General features: G+C 41.5%; 1 protein-coding gene across 2 annotated transcripts in view; it reads right to left on the bottom strand.

Moving 5' to 3' along the window:
- AMBRA1 (autophagy and beclin 1 regulator 1) overlaps positions 1-16,610 on the bottom strand; it is a 177,550-nt gene extending 160,940 nt beyond the window's left edge. For both annotated transcript variants that reach the window (XM_066636722.1, XM_066636723.1), the window contains exons 1-7: positions 16,454-16,610; positions 11,086-11,165; positions 5,609-5,854; positions 5,302-5,360; positions 4,690-4,873; positions 3,274-3,446; positions 540-606 (exon numbers count right to left, since the gene is read on the bottom strand). In XM_066636722.1, coding sequence (XP_066492819.1) covers positions 540-606; positions 3,274-3,446; positions 4,690-4,873; positions 5,302-5,360; positions 5,609-5,743 — 618 coding nt within the window. In that variant the 5' untranslated portion in view covers positions 5,744-5,854; positions 11,086-11,165; positions 16,454-16,610. The remainder of the gene's footprint in view (positions 1-539; positions 607-3,273; positions 3,447-4,689; positions 4,874-5,301; positions 5,361-5,608; positions 5,855-11,085; positions 11,166-16,453) is intronic.
- Positions 16,611-18,525: the final 1,915 nt, after the last annotated feature.

Genomic DNA, 18,525 nt, shown 5'->3' with positions numbered 1-18,525 from the left:
TTACATTTTTGTAGCCCACTCCAGAAATGTAACCGCAGGGCTCCACTCCAACAGTAGGGCAATCCTGCTACAGATGCAGATGGCTATACTTCAGTCAATTTTGTCAACAGTGAATTTCTAACACAACTGCTAATAATTATTGCATATCAATAATTGCTAGTGCAATCAATAAGCATGACCAGTTAAGGAAGCTTTAGGCCAACCAGCACATGCAAGGACAAGGAAATAGCAGCTCAGCAGAGCCCAACATACTCAGAATTTCTAGATATTGTATAAACATTTATTCTTCTTACATTGCAATCTATCTTAAGAAAACTCAGAAAAGTTTTGAGTTCCCAGTGGTCCCTCTTCCTGGTGCTAATTAACAATTTTACATTAGAAGCTCTCAGATATTTACATTCAGTATTCTTAAGAAATGGCAAACATTCATAACTGAATGGACCACACATTGAGCTCTACACCAAGACCTTGATCTGAAACAAGACTTTCTAGGAATTACAGTCAGTGGTTTTATAACCAAGTGAAAACACAAAAATTACCTGTAGGTTGGAAGGGTTAACAATTGCTGTGAGTAAATAATGCCCAAGAGGATCAAATCGAACTAGTCTGAAACAAAGAAGAAAGTTCAACTGAAATTCCCACCAATAATACTTGCAAAGTCAACTCACATTTCTGTAGTATGCCACTATTTAAAGAAACATTTAAAAAAATATTAATCAGATGCACAAATAAGGGGAAGGGGTACATTCATTCAAGCATATCCAGCTCCCCCAAATAGCAACATTTACACAATTTAACATAATGATTGAAGAAGCAGAATTTGCTAACTTTTCGTCATAAATCATGCTGACATATTCAGACTCTCCAGCAATTTTGTTTTTGAAGAAACAAACAAAAACAAGTAACTGGCTTTTAGACAACACAGGAAAGAAACATCTGAACCCACACGGTTAATGAGGTCTAAAAAAGAAGACCACTACAAGAATGAACACTGCATCCCGTAACTCAACTATAAAACTTCTGCACTGTGCTTTGTTCCATCTTCCTATGTGAATTTCAGTCTGGGGGAAGGAATTGCCCGTTTCCCCCCCCCCATCAGCCCTCAGGTGTCCCATATTTCTTACCCTTTTCTGACTTCAAAAGAGTTCAGCAAAATGAATTAAACATTGCATAATTTCTTTCAAGAACAGGATTGGGCAACTTACATCTCAAATAAATCAGTTTAGCAAAGAATACAGTTGCTTTAATGTAAAGATTCAAACACTAAACTCAGAGTTTATGCAATCCTCTGAAGGAGAAGGAAGTCTTATAAAAGCAGAAGTTCTCCAACTTTGCTACTGTGATCCCTGAAATTATATTCGCAGTATTCACTGATTCACTGTAGACTGGCCAAGGTAAATGGGTTCTCTTCACCCACTCACCTTACCCAGAAGGGAGATGAATGTTCTCAGAGTGGTCCATACAGTGTGGAAGAGGGGCAAGGGCAGGCACATCTGCAACAGCCAACAGATGGACAGACAATTCACTCATACACCAATATTTTAAATTTAGTTTTTCAAGGGTTTGTGGCTTCTTTTAAGCTGCTTGCAACCCTTCTGGGATTACAACCCACAAACACACTCTTAGAGAATCCCTGTACAAAAGGATTATTGCTTTGCTACACGACAAAACTGTTGTTATAATGAACCAGCACCAATTCTAGAAGGCAGAATGCTACTACCCCCCATTTGCCCCCCATATTGCAGCAAACACCAACACTGATCAATTCATCTGGTAGAATTGTAAGAACTAAATGGTATGAACTGGCTTATCAGTTACTGTTACAGGAGAATTAGCAATATGGTTTGACTGATATATGCATAACTTTCTATTAGTTTGCCTAGCCCTGAATTCATTGACTCAGGACAAGTTATACATGGCTACCCTTTCATCTCACATTGAGAAGCCAATTAGCGGTTTGAAAACAGGTAGGCAAAATGGCTTCTCCTCCATTTACAAATAATCTCAAATGTGCCTTTCTCTGAACAGAAGAACATAAAAACATAAGAACAGCCCCACTGGATCAGGCCAGGCCCATCTAGTCCAGCTTCCTGTATCTCACAGCGGCCCACCAAATGCCCCAGGGAGCACACCAGATAACAAGAGACCTCATTCTGGTGCCCTCCCTTTGCATCTGGCATTCTGACATAGTCCATTTCTAAAATCAGGAGGTTGCACATACACATCATGGCTTGTAACCCATAATGGATTTTTCCTCCAGAAACTTGTCCAGTCCCTATGTTCCATATAGGGTTAACAAGACAAACCGTCTGCACTGTTCAATTTTAAGGTTAACTAAATTTTGCTAGGATTGGATATTACTTCCTACTTGCTTGATAACTCACAGTAGCAGTCTCCAACACAGCAACAGTACAAAGGTGTCCTTCAGGGAAAAGAAAAGCTCTTATATTTCACAAAGAGGTACAATTTTTGCAGACTCCCCCTCCATTGATAGTCTACCATGCAATATTGCACAGTATACCTAAGAGTACTTCAGAATTTATTATTAGGATCCATTTCGGGATCCAAGTCACTCTATCTCAGAACAGTGCCACAGTTCCTTCAAGCTGTCTCCAGTAATTTTCTGTTGGCTTTATAAGCTGCACGACCAAGACACATGATGCAATCAGATATTGTAAGTCTGCTAGGAGACAGAGCTGAATAGCTTTCCCTGGGTATCAAGGAATTCTCACTAAGAGAAGTGTCTGTCCTGTCACATCCAAAGCAAATATTTTGATGTGGTTTTGTTAATAGATTAAATATTCATAGGGCCACCAAAAACGAAAGGATAGGAATCCAATCTCCATTCTGCCATGACTGCAAGTAAAAAGCTCAGGATACTGCTCTACCATTGTTATATGAAGAGTATAGATACAGAATAAAATAGTAGATAAAACTCTCAGAATAAGTTGCATACATCTTTGATCCAATTTAACTGTTTATGAGTAGTGTAAGTTCTGTTCTTCTGAGATAAATAAAAGCAACTGTGGGTAGGGCCTTAAGGCTGTATTTAAAGAAAGTGAATTCCAACCAAGTACCACTGGGATCAATGGAGACAAGTTAAGTTAGTCTTGACTAAGGGCCCAATCCTAACCAGTGCCAGTGTAGACTGCCACAAACGTGCCAGAAGGCACATTTGTGGGTCCTAGCAGGTACTAGCAGCGGGTCCTAAAGCTAGATCCCTCTCATGTTCCTTCAATCACAGATATTAACAGGCAAGAATTGATTACTCACCGAACTCGCTCCATTTCACTGGCTGTCTTTACAACTGCAAAAGGTTCCCGGCGACTCCAGTCCCAAAAGTGGATCTCATTAGCTGTTGCAATTAACAGAAGCTGGGCCGTTGGATGGAAAGCCAAGGATGCAATGGCATTGTTGCTATCTGTAAACCAGCTCTCACTTCCACCCTGAGAGCAAGCCAATCTAGAGTCACTAACAGTTTGAATAACACAGAAATTCCAAACAAATAGGACCCCAATAATATGTTTCTCTCATGACCCTAAATAGATCTCCTATGTTCCACCTATGAATTAGATAACAAGCATTAGCATATATATGCTGTTTATATATTTCCTGCCTATATATGCAGTCTTAGAATTTTTGCATCACCAACTAAAAGTTATTTAAAATGTTTGTAGAGACTACTCAAGACCACCACATCTTCCAGAGTAATTAACACAGTTCATCTATTGAATATATGAGCCATTTCATATAATGGAAGGGTAAACAACATGAACACACATCTGATGGCGAAAAGTGCTACCAAGATAAGTAACCTTTAATACGGCAAACTATAGTCTCATTCAGGACTGACCCAAGACCTTTAAGGGCAGCATGCCAAATGCTGTCCACCCCTATTCAACGATTGAGAAGAATACTATTCACCCTCTGCTCCTCCCATTCTCCAATGTTATCGCTCAGCACTCTCCTCCACATTTCTTCTTCCTCCCTTCTTTTTTCCAATCCAGATATGGGAAGGAAAGAGGGGCAGTGGAGTAGGCAGAGAGAGATGGTGGTCCTCCCCCCCATCTGCTGCCTGAGGCTTCTGTTGGCCTATAGACCAACCAACTCTGGTCTCATCTCTTGCACCAAGATGTCCACAAAACTCTAAAATAAGTTCCAGACTCATACAGATGCTTGATTTATCAAGATTACAAAATATTAAGTCACCCAAAGACTTTATCAGGGCTAACAAACATGGTCACTACAACCACCCAGCAAGACTCTCAACTAGGCAAAATCCGATGTCTCAAGATCAAAGAGAATGGTTCCATTTAATTTAATACTGGCAACACAGACTCACAGTGGCTCTCAGGATTTCAGATAGGAATTTCTCTCTTCCCTAACTGGAAACACCATAGATTGAAGCTGGGAACATATGCATGCAAAACATGTCCTTTGCCACTGAGTCATGGTCCTTCCCCTTGATTGCATCAAGTACAATGAGGACGGACAGGAGAGCTGGTAAAATATAACTTGGAAGGAAGTGTGTCATTGGTTCAAACCACATAGTTTCTTTACTCATGTTACCATGGAGGTATGTGTAAAAACCATGGAGAAGTAACTCCTACATCAATTTGGTAACGTGCAGATCAAGCCTGAATTGGGGGGGGGGGGAGAGTACAACAACATGTATTAGAAGGAACTTACATGCAAATCCCAGATTCTAACCTCTCCATCAAGGCACCCTGAAGCAATAAGCCCTGGGATGGTAGGATGAAAAGTTACACACCAAGGTGTGCGCCGATGACCAACTAGAGAGTGAACGCACTTGCCCGTTTTCACCTCTGTGATATAAATATTGTGGTTCACATGAGTAGAAGCCATGAGAGTCCTAAGAAAAAACAAAGCACCATGAAGTGGAAAACTAAGGTCTGCCCTCACTCCACCCAGAACAGGATACCATTGCAATGGGGTCAGACAGGCACAGAACAAATGACATACCAAGGTAAAACTTATAGAAGTCCCCTGCATAGTTCCTATACAGTCCCATCCAACACCATATTTCACTTATTGTTTATAAAAACAATCTCCTGCCACCAAGTTCTTCACAGGTCAACAATTTAATTGCCACCATTACTGGTCAAAGAGAACATATTACATGTATGGAGACATTCACAATACCAAATGCTCTTGACCTTGGCTATTTGATAATTAAGGTACATCAGCAGTTCTCACTGTCATCTGCAATTCTGTTGGAGAATGTATACCTTTCCAGAAAGAGGTGTCATTCAGAAGGTAAAATAAAAGTACTACGTATACCTGTCTGGGCTGAAGGCTAGCAGGAAGGTAGAACGTGGGCTATCTGGCAGTTCAACTTTCTGAAAAAGAAGAAATTTTCTATTACTACAACTCATACCTCACATATAATCAGCACAAGAGAAATGAAACATGCTCATAATACTTCCATGACAGGTCATAAGGTTGACACACTTTTAAACTCAACTTGCCACACACCAGATACAAATACTTAATCCAAAAATAAGTGTGCCAGAAGTCTTGAGCTACCCACAGGCAGACTGGTCCAAGGTCAACTACCAACTCACAAGCATGCTACCAAGATCCTTACCTTGCCCTCCCATTTCATCCACCGAGTTTTGTCTTCTACCAACTCCTGCAGAAGCCTTTGTGCTCCCAAAGCTTGCGTGCCCCGCTCCCGACCCCACAGGATCCGCACAGCATTCTTCTCTGGTACAACCTTCATGGCTTTTACCGTCTCAGTGCAAGGGACAGGTCATCAACAGGCACCAAATCAAAGTGCCAAGAAGCTACAGAATAGCCATCGACAATCTTGCAAGGTTGTCCTCATGGAAGTCTAGGTTTAAAAAAAAAATGTGTCAAAAGAAGCCCATCAGAAACTTTCAAGTATCAACACAAAATAGATAATATCCAACATTCCGAAACAAAGAATATTCCTTTACTATCATCAGATTCTAGAGTAAAAAACCACATCACATTGAAAGTACATGCAAGACAAATCTATTTCAGGTCACAAAACAACAGCCCAAGAGTCAAAATTCGCATTTTGAACAAACAAAGAACGTGGCCTAGAAATAATAATTCACAAAGAAAACCTAAATTATTTTTCCCCCAAGCAATCCCTCTTCTATTTGCTGATCACACCAATTCACATCTCATGCAATGCAAAAATTGTTTGGCTGGAGATTAACAAACTGCTAATCCCCCAATTAATAACTCTTCATTTAACATGTAAACAGTTTTACATTCAGTTTGCTGCATTGCTATTCTTGTCTAGATATTTTAAATAACCCAGGGTAAAGACTGGTTTGCACTACATTTATTTTCAAAATATTTGCATTGCAAGAAACCAGTACAATTATGTTCTTGAAATTTCTTAAAAATTAAAAATTTCAGATATTCTATTGTCTACAACCCAGCAACTTGCAGTTTTACAACACACACACCACAACTATTACCAGTTACAGAACACATCATTTGTGAAGACAGAAAATTACAGTACTCTTGTCAATTTTTCTTTTCAAACATTTTAGAATTTCTTTTGGTAATAAATCCCTTGAACTTTTTTTATTGAAAAGTGGTATAAATATTTTATAAGAAAAAATATATAGTTTATGCTATTTATTGTTCTTTTAATGTAACAGTAGTTAATATAAGACATAATATTTAAAAGGTATTAATATTAATATTTGTGTAATTCTAAAGAAGTTCAATTTAAAATATTTGCAGGTCAAAATAGGTTCCTCTCAAAATGTTCTTCTCCATGAACAGAATACAATGAGAAATGTATTGCTGATGTATCATAATCTAACTGCAAACTGTTTCACAGATCTTGCATCACCTCTACAAGTTCTGTCATTGAAACAGAAACAAGTAACCTGGTCAAGGCTGAGGATGGGTTGAATGCAAACCAAGTCCAGGGTACTCTCAATTGGATTACACAAGTTTACAAGAAAGATTCTCATCGCAGATATTACAAAACACTAAGGCATAAAGCATGAGAACTCTCCAGTTTCATAACAAACTCCATGAAAAAAACTTCTAAATTGCTGACCAAAGGCAACAGCTGCTTACAAAGAGGGATATTTTTAATCAGACACCAGAACAAAAACTTTCTTGCTAAGGAAAATTCAGAAAGAATTCTTAAGGGAAACTTCTGGAAGAACTGCTTTGCTCTCAGGCATAATAAATCAAGTTTACATAAAATAAATTAATCTGTGTGCAGATTAATAAATTAATCTGATTTTTTTTTAGTAGAGTAGGAACAGTTCTGAAGAAAGTAGTGTTAAAGTGAAGGGGATGGAGAAGAAAGAGTATCAGGGCTTAATTTCTTTCACACTGAATATTTTTTTTTATTTTAAAAAAGTATTAGACATCTTTCTGCTCACATAGGTAAAAATTAATCACACTTTAGACTTAATGGCCCCAAGATTCCAAAATGTTTTATTAAGGCCACTTACCAAAATGCATCTACACAAAACAGATATACCCATTTCCACTGCTTAGCCACTTAGGGTCATTTCACACATCCTTATATGTGACTTCCTCATGCCTTAGGAACAACTCCCCCCCCATACACAATCCAGAATTTCAAGGGTAAGAAGAGGCATGAGTCACTCAAATTCTTTTCTTGCCACTTCTACAAAACATGCAAAGCCTTACATGTAACATGCAAATCAAACAGCACTTACTCGTCCATACATAAGCCCAGGGGTGTCAAACATAAGGCCCGGGGACCAGATGCAGCCTGCTGAAGCTTTTCATCCAGCCCTTGGTCTATCCCAGCACCATCAGCTGCTAAGGTGTGCTAAGGTGTCACTGCTGAAAGTGCTGCCCACATGAGCACTGGGCTCTCCCGTATTTTGAAATATGATCAAGATATGCTTACTTTCTCTTTTGTCATTTGTAGCTAATGAGTTCCTAAGTGAAAAAAGTTCTTATTTCTGGTTTATGACCTGTTTAATGATATCACTTCCTGCCTAATGGCATCATTTTCATCCCTCAGCAGGCATCATGAATGCTATTTGGCCCGCTGTATGAAATGAGTTTGACACTCCTGCATTAGCCCCTTGGCCTGTATTGTCTCATCTAGTGATCCGAGATCTCAGTATCGCACAAAAGCCCCTTTGATACACCATAGAGCACCCAAAAACTGATGTTTGGGATAACACAAATCAAAGAAATTGACAGCGCAATCCAATACATATCAACTAGGAAGTAAGTCCCATTGCATTCAGTGGGTCTTGCTTTTAAGAAAGTGTGTGTAAGATTGAAGCCCCAGTGTGTTTGGGAAAACAAAAGTCTCGACTATTCACCTTTGACTTCATACAGGATAATTCTAGTGACTGTGTAAGATTACTCAAGTGTACACTATAAAAACAGGTGTCAATTTAGTTTCTAAGTTAGTGCACAATTCCATCAGGTTTGACACACACAAAACGGACAGGGCCCCAAGTAACAGAGAAGATATATTTTGTCCAGTTGCTTGTGTGTTGACCAGGCACAGGGGAATGCAAGAGTGAATTTTTTTTTTCATCGTACAACCACTAGTCAGAGAGAGGACTGCGGTGTGTATGTGTAGTTCTGCATGTCAGTCTTGAACTGCAGGGGAGAAACCTAGTAGCCTGCTTCTCAAACTCTGTACTTTCATGGGACAATTCCATGACGCAAGGGGGACACCGCTGTTATTATGACATGTATGCCAAGGTTAACTTCCAGTAGTAAAAAAATTACATCCTCAAATTACGTACTGGTTTCATTCCAGCTGTCCATAAGTCAGAATATACAGAAGTTGAAAGAGCCTGCTCTTGCCAGCATAGCATTAATGTATCTGCACAAAAGCATCACAGTCCATGTCCAAAAGTGCTAACACAACTGTCCATAACCTGAATGTCAATAACTTGGGGACCCAGTGCAATATCATGGAATTCTCAAATACTCTTGTATTTCTGCTTAAACTCCAATACTCAGTCAGTTGTTCGTATTGTCCAGGGGTCTCCAAACTTTTTGGCAAGAGGGCCGCATCAAATATCTGGTGTGGTGTGGAGGGCCAGAAAAAAATTTAAATATAAAATTTAAATAATTAGAGATGGAACTTAGATGAGTGAATAAATGAATGAATAGGCTCATTCAATCCTCCTCTCTGGCCCTCAGAACACCCTCCAGACACAATCAGAGCACAGTTCTTTATTTATTTATTAACACACACAGACATACAAACATATAACATACATTTAGGAGTGCTAAATACCACATACCATTACTAATTAATCATACTATCTCCCCTAATCTACTTACTCATCTATTTCTTCCTCTTATTGATTTATCCATTTATTTATATAATATACAATAAATTTTCCTTAATACCCTATAATATATTTTCTAAATATTCACTTTCTACCAAGTGTAAACTAACTTCAATTGCTCATTAATATTAAAATAAAATTATCTATTTACCAAAATTATCACCTCAGCTATTTCAACTCCAATCTAATTATTTTTTCTTTGACATAATAACCACATATAAAACCATTCTTCCACACGTTTACATTTCCAGCTATATTTTCTTAATACATTCTAATTCATATCTATCAATTTCATATGTATTCCTTTTTTCCCTTCAAATAAATTTGGGCCATTATTATTAGCTGAATAAATCCTCCAATTTTCTTTAACCCTCAAATTACCCCTCAGGGTTCTTTTTCTTTCTTACTTTCCTTTTTTTCTCCTGTAATATCTTTAATAATTTATCTCTATAACCGAATCTGATAAATCCACTTTATTATATAGGGTGTGTTCATTCTTCCAGTTAACTGGGATATATTTTCTTCTTCTTGTTCCAACAAATTTTGTGATTTGTGCACTCCTGTTACTCTGTCCATCTTATCTTTCTTGATCTCCATCAGCACCTCTTCTTCGTCCTGTTGATTTTCCTCCTTGTCCGCTTTTTCACTCCCTTGTTTATCTTCTGCTTGCTTCTTCATATCTTTCAATTGTTCCTTACAGACATCTATCTGTTGGGAAAGAGTCTCCAGACTGGCTTGAATCTGCGAGGACCAATTCATCTGTTGTCGCTCCATAACAAGCAATCTCTCCGTATTAATCAAGATTTTTTGCAATTTCTCTCTACTAGATGTCCACAACATATTATTCTCCTCACTTCCACCACGTCATTACTACTCTGCCATCCGCATTCCTTACATACCTCTTGCAGATAACAGTCCAGTGTGGTTAACGGAGAGAAAAACAAAACGACACCGTCTCTGGTGCAGAGAAAACAAAGCTCTTTCAAATCTAATGAGAATTATATTTCTATCCAATTATGTCCAAGAATAATTCTGGATTTTAGTTCACACCCAAGTTATAGTTGTAATTATAATCCACCACCCATTTATTCCATGACAGAGAAAAAGAGCACTTTCAACCTCCTTAAAAAGTCTCTCATTAACGCCTCCAATATATCCAGGGCTTTTAGCCAAATCAGTCAATCAGCGCGGGGGACAATATTAACGCTTATCTTAAATTTCCAGCTTAAACTTTACACTTCACGCCTTTTTTTCTCCATATGGCATCTCAGCGCGGAGCCAGCAGCTTGACTGCAGATCACTGCACCTCCCCCAATACTGTCACAAACGGTTAGATTCCTCTGAGATGAAAGCCCCCCCCCCCGGGGCTGGAGCTCCTGGGGACTCCTGGGACCCCCTGAAGCTCCTGGGGACATGTCTGTTCGTCCACTGTTGGCTTCTCCTCCTCTCTCAATCAGAGTACAGTTCTGGTGATGTTCTGTTGAGTGGGCCAGAGGATTTCAGGGTACAAGAGGTCGGCCGCAGGCCAGAAAGAGGCTTGATGTGGGCCGCATCTGGCCCCCAGGCTGGGGTTTGGAGACCCCTGGTATAGTCAAATGAGAAACTTATTAACTCATCATATTCTTTATTTACGGTCACAGACACAAAATGAAACAATAACTGAACGTTCATAGGTTAGACTGAGTTTTTAAAAAACGTACAACTTACTACATATGAATCAAAAAATAGTTAGAAGAGGAAGTTATCAGAAAAACTGTCTTACCTAAACACAGAAAGAGCCAATTCACAGATAATACAATTTGACCAGATTCTGGAATTACTGCATTTCTGAATGGTAATAATCTAAAAAAGAAAAAGAAAAATTTAAGGAGAGGAAAGAAAGGATAGTTCACAGCGGCAAGTAGGGCTAATACAGCAGTCCCCAAACTTACTATGGTCACAATGCCCTTCTTTAGTGGTGGCCTCTTGTTCCCAGCTCTCATGTGATCACATTATCTAAGATGGCAGTGCCCAGGGAGCCAGGAAGAAGAGCCATCAGGGACATCCAGCAGCACCCCTATGAGTTTGTGAGAGCACCCTGAGGTGCTGCAACACAAGGTCTGGGAACCACTAGGCTAAAATATCAGGAAAAGGAGTAATTAAAGCCAGTTTTATAAACAGATTTTCCATTAATAGAACTCAGATGAACCACACTCTTAAGGTACAAGAATATTCTGATTGAAATCAAAAAGAACACTCAGAGACAACCTTCATGCAAACTATGAACTGACAAAGTAACATACTATGAGGGGGTGAAAGGACTAATAAACATATGAAATATGGCACTCCACACGACTGCTATCAGAACAAAAGGAGCCTCTCATAAGCTGGCAATCAGCTGCACAATCAAGAGGACTGAAGCATCAGCTGACAATTCAACATCAAAGAAGAGGCATTTCATTTGAAGACAAATTGTGTAGCTTTCTGATGAATTCTACCTTTCTATCCTCCTTTCTCCAGTGCTTCACAATAAAGCCTATAGACTTGTTATTCCTTTAAGTACAGCAACCAGTATTTTTAAGCACAATCCTATAAATCACTGGGGACCACAGGTGTCTGTGAGACCCTAAGAAGTGGTTCACAAGGTCACAAGAAAAAAATATCACTTTTTGATGACTTCCAGCATCTCACTGAGCTAGCAGTCCCCCATGGACCACCAGAGAGGGCAGAAAACAGACTGCCTGAAGTTGCAACTGGCAGCAAAAGCAGCAAACTACAAATCCACAAATCTCACAAATCTTTTCTAATTACAGGTGGCCCACGTTATCCGCAGTTTGGTACCTGCAGATTTCTTCATCCGCAGGTACCTGAACCCATGGTGCAGGCCAACCTGGAGCCTCCAGAGGCTCTTCTGAAGCCCGCAGAGGCCGCATCCATCTGCCCGCAGCTTCTGCAGGTTTCAGAATGAAGACCAGAGTTGTTTAAAGGCGAGTTTCGGTTTTCAGCAAAAAAAAAAAAAAAAAGAGGTTTTTCATTTTTTGGTGCATGGTCTCTGGGGGTTTCAGAAGTGCCTCCAGATAGGTTCGGGAGGGCCAAAAACCACAGGTTTCGAATACCTGCTGTTTTCCTTATCCGCGGGGTTCTGGACCTCCTGCAGATAATGAAGGCTGTCTGTATTACAAATTAAAATGTATTTTTTAATGAGCGGGGTGAGGGTTGTATTGTCCATGACAATTCCAATTTTTGCCTCAGTGGTCCACAGTCTCCTAAAGGTTGGAAACCAATGCTCTATATGGTTACTCAGAAGTCCCATTTTGTTCAATGAAGCTTACTCCCAAGTAACTGTGTAACTAGGATTGCAGTCCTAGGCACTTGATCTCTGTTTTTAAGATCACTGCAACCCATGCATATTTACTGAGAAGCAAGTACCAATAAATTTAGAGATATCCTGTGAGTGAGCATACACAGGACTGTAGCCTTTGTTAAAGCTCACCAAACTTTTCTCAGACTCCCTTAAGAGGCCAGTTCAAGGGGATGTTAAGAACCAGAAAAGGATTCATCTGAAAGCTACAGTGATAAACATTTGAACAGAGGCAATGTATTACATCCATCTCTGCGCTAAATGAGTTGGTCCCTTCAGCCTGTCTTTCTAGGACTTGCCTTCCAGACCGCTTAAAAAGCTTCCAGAAAGTAATATTAAGGTTTAGTAACAAATACTAACCCTACTCAAGACAAGCAGCAATGGTTATAAGCTTTAGGTTTAAAGCTAAACATTACACAGATTATCCAATTACAAAAGAAATTCACCAACTGGATAAGATGTCAAAATATAGTTATGGAATTTACTTCTTTGGAGATTTACATTAAAAAGCAGACAGGTATTTGTCAGAAATTATTTTAGCATATCTTGCCTTCAGCAATGAGCTTGAACTACTAGAATATGAAGCATTAAAGTTTCATATAAAGAGGAAGATAACGATGAGGAAGTTTATTAAAGTCTGTGACCTGTTGCAAAAGCAGCTTTCCTTGAGTTTATGGGGGACAGCAAATCTTAAATATTCTCTTTGTTGATTTGAGCAGTAGCACTAGATTTTGCAGAGCACCACACAAATGCAGGGACACAGAAGAGCTTACATCTGAATTTGAGTAAGGCTTCAAGCTGTATACTAAGGTATTCTTTAGCATGGCTTTGCAAAGCATCATTTTCGAGCAAGTACTAGCGCATATATTACAGCCCCAGAGATCTGTAGAATCATGCTAATACCTTTCCCCAACAACTGGGACAAAAACTAAATCTTAATTATCCTTCAAATATTAAATTGAGAGAAAGTCTAAGATGTGAAGAAAAATGCGCCTTCAGAGACAACTGCATGTCATCTTCCATATGCAGAGATTAGCATTTATGGATCACAACAGTCTTCACATTCAATCCATTCTTGCCATGCCACCTAAAAGGCTCCAGACATTCCAGAAAGGAATTTTTAAAACATTCTTAGGACTTTTAAGTGTTTTGTCCAAAAGAACATATTACAAATTACATACAGTCTCCAAACAATGCATTTTATCTTATGGAATCTCAGAACAGCAGCTTATTCATATGACCTTATGAAGTATATCTCAAAAATACAGTATTTCCCTTTGCCTGTTTCTCTAGCACATCTTTCATATATTGCTACATTAGATTCTCACGGCATGGGATACAGAGAGGAAAGCCTCTTGTCACACAGAAGGCAGTTTGGCTTCTGAATGTGAAGGAAGGGAATAGTTTTGTGTTCCAAAGAGTGCTCGTTAATTTCAGTCAAGATTAAGCAGAGCACTGAAACCAAGGAGGCTTTTAATTATTTACATGAACAAGTACTGTCAGTCAGAAAAAAGATTACAGAACCTTCTAAATTTTAAAGTCAACATGAAAAGATCTGTAAAATGACATTATTATTATTACTACTACAGGGGAGAAAGATAGTTCTGCTGATGCTTTTACTAATTGGTCTCGATGAATGCTCCTACACTTCAGAGGTGAAAGCAACAACTAAACATTTGTTTAAAAAAAGCACATACAACCCAAATCTGCATGTGCGTGTGTTAGAACATAAACACACTCTTTATATGCAGTGATTATGAAATTTCTTAACCAACAGGTAAGCAGGAAATTTGCACAGACATCCTACACACAACTCTCATTACCATGCACTAGCAGGAAAACGATACATCTTTAAAGCAATAAAAACACAGCAATTATCTGTTGTTGAACATTAGTTCAGATGCAAAGGGGGGGGAGAGAACAATAGAATACTTGAATCTCTACAACTGATAATTTGACATTTATCACAAATAAAAAGCAGGCCGGAAAGATCTCCAGAAGCAGATACTATAAAATAGTTTTATCTCAAGACTGCACAGCAAAATTTATCTTCCTTCCCCACTTATGGCATAACTTGCCAATCTACAGAGTTTTTTGCAATAACCAAGAATAATTCAAAGTTGGACCAACAGAAAAGTATGCGACTATTAATGTTAGGGATTTTGTATGTTTGCTTTGGGAGCAAATATATGAGGATACCCATCATACTTTGCTAGGCTTTGTTTTACTTTCTTTAGGGCTATGCTGCATTCTTTCTCTCACAGTAGCCCACACATGAACATCCCAAAGAACAAGTAGCTGATTTGGATCTCAATTCTATGCATGTCTACTCAGAAAAAATCTTATCTGAGTCAATGGAGCTTACTCCCAGATTAAGTGCAGATAGGATTAGGGCCCAATCCTATCCAATTTTCCAGTGCTGATGTAGCTGTGCCAATGGGGTGTACAGTGCACCCTGTGGCAGGGGGGCAGGGTAACCAGATCCAATGGAGGACAGAGTGCCTCTATCTTTATCCACAGTATAGAAAATGGAATTTTGGCAGGTACAGTTTTTTTAATCCTTTCATGTTGAGCTGCACCTGCCAAAATTCCCTCTGTCTTCCACTGCATGGGGCTAGGAAAATTTGAGTTACTGCAGAATAGATGGGCTTCTGAGCAAGGCAGAACAACAAGACTTGCACTGAGGCAACATTTGCTATATTTTATTATCCCATATATAGATACTTCTGCTATAGCATGTGAATTTTCTCATCAACTAGGCAATGTACTTTCTCACTGGATAGGGTTAACAGGTATAAAGTGGGACAGAGTGCCTCTACCTTTGTATAAAAAAGGGAATTTCTGGCAGGTGCAGCTCAACATGGAAGGGCTTATAATGCTGCACCTGCCTAAATTCCCTCTTCTATACAAAGGTCAAAGGTAGAGGCAAGTTCTGCCCTCCACTGTATCTAGTCATCCTGGGAGGGAGAGTAGTCACAGAGGCCTCCTCAAGGCAAAGGAGCATTTGCTCCCTTAACTCAGGGCTACATTGCTGCTGAAAAATGTGGATACTTACTTCTGAGTAGACATGCATAGGATTGGGCTCCAGGCAGCAACCTTGTCCACACTGACCTGGAAGTAAGCCCCACTGACTACAGTGGAACTTACTTCTGAGTAGATGTGCATAGAATTGGGCTCAGAGGCCACAGCACTGTCCACACTGACCTAGAAGTAAACCCCACTGACTATAGTGGCACTTACTTCTGAGTACACGTACATAGGATTGGGCTCAGAGGCCGCAGCCCTGTCCACACTGACCAGGGAGTAAGCCCCATTGAATACAGTGACACTTACTTCTGAGTAGACGTGCACAGGATTGGGCTCAAGGCTTCAGCCCTGTCCACACTGACCTGGAAGTAAGCCCCACTGACTCCAATGCGACTTACTTCCGAGGAGACCTGCCTAGGCTTAGGCACCGAGGACGCCCGGCCTCTGCGTGGAGGCCTCGCAGCCAGACGGGTCTGGGAATCGCCCTGGACGCCTCCCCAACGGACAAAGACACCGAGGCCGAGCAAGGCGGCTCGAGGGGGTGGGGGCAGGGCCCAGTCTCCCAGGCAGCTCCTCGGAGGAGAACTGGGCGGGTCGGCGGGGTGTGAGCCTCGACGCCGTCCGGCCGGCCACCCTCGGTTCCCAGCCCCACACGGTCGCCCTTCCGCGCGGGCTGCGGAGCCCTCCGAGAGCCTCGGCAGCCTCCCCCGCCTGGCAGCCCCAGAGATGAACCAGGCCCGGAGCCTCTAGGCCCAGAGCCTACCTTGGGCGGGGAGCGAGGCCTGGCACACTCGGGCCCCGGAGAAGGCCGGAAGGGGAGCGGCGGGTGCCGACTGTCGGGGCCTGCTCGGGAGGCCCGGCCCGCTCCGCCGGCGACACCCGCCACCGCCTTCTTCGCCCGCTGCAGCGCCGCCGCCGCTCGGAGTTACTACCAAGGCCAGGCTGATTAGCCGAGCGCCGATCCGCCGAGAGACAGGCTGTGCCAGCCGAGCCCGGAGCTACCGCGCCGCGCGCCGAGCCATCGATCGACCCAAGTGGAGCAGGCCTGGCGAGTGGAACCCAGAGAACGAGATCGGTTGGTCCACGTGGAGAGAGGCACCTGGAGGCCTCCCTGGAACAGGAGGACTCTCCCAGCCCCGCCTGCCCTGCACAGGGCTCCCTCTGGGGAGAAGCACAGCCACCGCCTGCAGTTAGAGCTGCAACCCTGGCCTGACTTACCTGGAAGTAAGCCCCACTAACTACAATGGGACTTACTTCTGAGTAGACCTGCCTAGGATTCGGCTCTCAGGCTGCAGTCCTATCACTTACCTGGGAGTAAGCCTCATTGACTATAATGGGACTTACTTCTCAGTAGACAAGCATAGGCTTGGGCTGTAAGGGAGATGTTTCCCTCCAGGCTTCCTTTTTTCTGCCTGTAACTGCCTGAGGCTACAGTCCTGTCCACACTTACCTGGGAGTGTGGCTCCTATCCACACCTACGCATTGACTATAGTGAGACTTACATCTAAGTAAGTAAGTTTTTCTGGAGGAAAAATCCATTTTCTGGAGGAAAAATCCATTATGGGGTACAAGCCATGATGTGTATGCGCAACCTCCTGATTTTAGGAATGGGTTAAGTCAGAATGCCAGATGTAGGGGAGAGCACCAGGATGAGGTCTCTTGTTATCTGGTGTGCTCCCTGGGGCATTTGGTGGGCCGCTGTGAGATACAGGAAGCTGGACTAGATGGGCCTATGGCCTGATCCAGTGGGGCTGTTCTTATGTTCTTATGTAAGTAGATGTACACAGGAATGCCCTCCGAATCATCATCTTCCAAGTAGCAGCCTAAGGGCCCAATCCTATCCAATTTTCCAGCACTGGTGCAACAGCAATGTAGCCCTGGACATTGGGCTTGTAAGGGAACAAACATTCCCTTGCCTTGAGGCACTCTGTGACTGTCACTCCACCGTAGGATGCATCGCAGGCCCCATTGGCAGGGCTGCACCAGCACAGGAAAATTGGATAGGATTGGGCCATAAACCTTCATCAAGTATGATAATTTTCAGAGGCAGAGAAAGAGGAAGATGGAAAGGGGGGTGGGTTGAGAAGGAAAGTGAAGGAGGAGAGACGGAGCACATTGGCTGGCTGCCTCTAAACTTAAGTCCCTGATGGAAGCAGAAGTGGGGAATAGAAGGAGTGCCCAAGGAAGAATATGCTCTTTGTTTGCCTCTCTTTTAAAGCTGTGATTCCCTCCCTCCCTCCCTCCCACTGGAGATTATCAGGAACAAGGGCGGGTTGGGTGAGGGAGGGAGGGAGCTTCAAGCTTAATTTTCCACACAGGACCCTTCAGCTTTGAGGGGTACTCATGATTGAAAAGAACATAAATGAAAGGAAATTGGCACCAATTTCTCTTTTTAAAATGCCCCCTTCCCCCGCTTAGGGAGCCACTCTGTGCTCTGGCTTTAACAGAGGGAGCACCTTGTTGACTGTTTCCTTCATGATGAAAGCATAGGTGGAGAATGGAGAGACAGGATAAAAGAAGTTAAATTACTTGTCCAGTTCATACAACCCTTTTCTCAAAGAAACTGGGCCATTTTTCAGTACTGCACTTGCAAAATTATTTATCAAACCAGTTATTCAACAACAACAACAGGTATTTATATACCGCCTTTCTTGGTCTTTATTCAAGACTTTATTCAAGGTGGTTTACATAGGCAGGCTTTATTAAATCCCTATTAAATAGGGATTTTTACAATTTCAAAGAAGGTTCTTTCTTTCAAGAACGACTACATTCAAGGTGTTTCATTCCGATCTGGCTTCACATTCTGGCCTCCATCCTCCCACGCTCAGAGCAGAT

The sequence above is a fragment of the Tiliqua scincoides genome, chromosome 1 (genome assembly GCF_035046505.1).
Source record: "Tiliqua scincoides isolate rTilSci1 chromosome 1, rTilSci1.hap2, whole genome shotgun sequence".
NCBI lineage: Eukaryota > Metazoa > Chordata > Lepidosauria > Squamata > Scincidae > Tiliqua > Tiliqua scincoides.
Note: the sequence above shows the minus strand (reverse complement) of the source record. Positions and strands in the feature narration are given on the sequence as shown.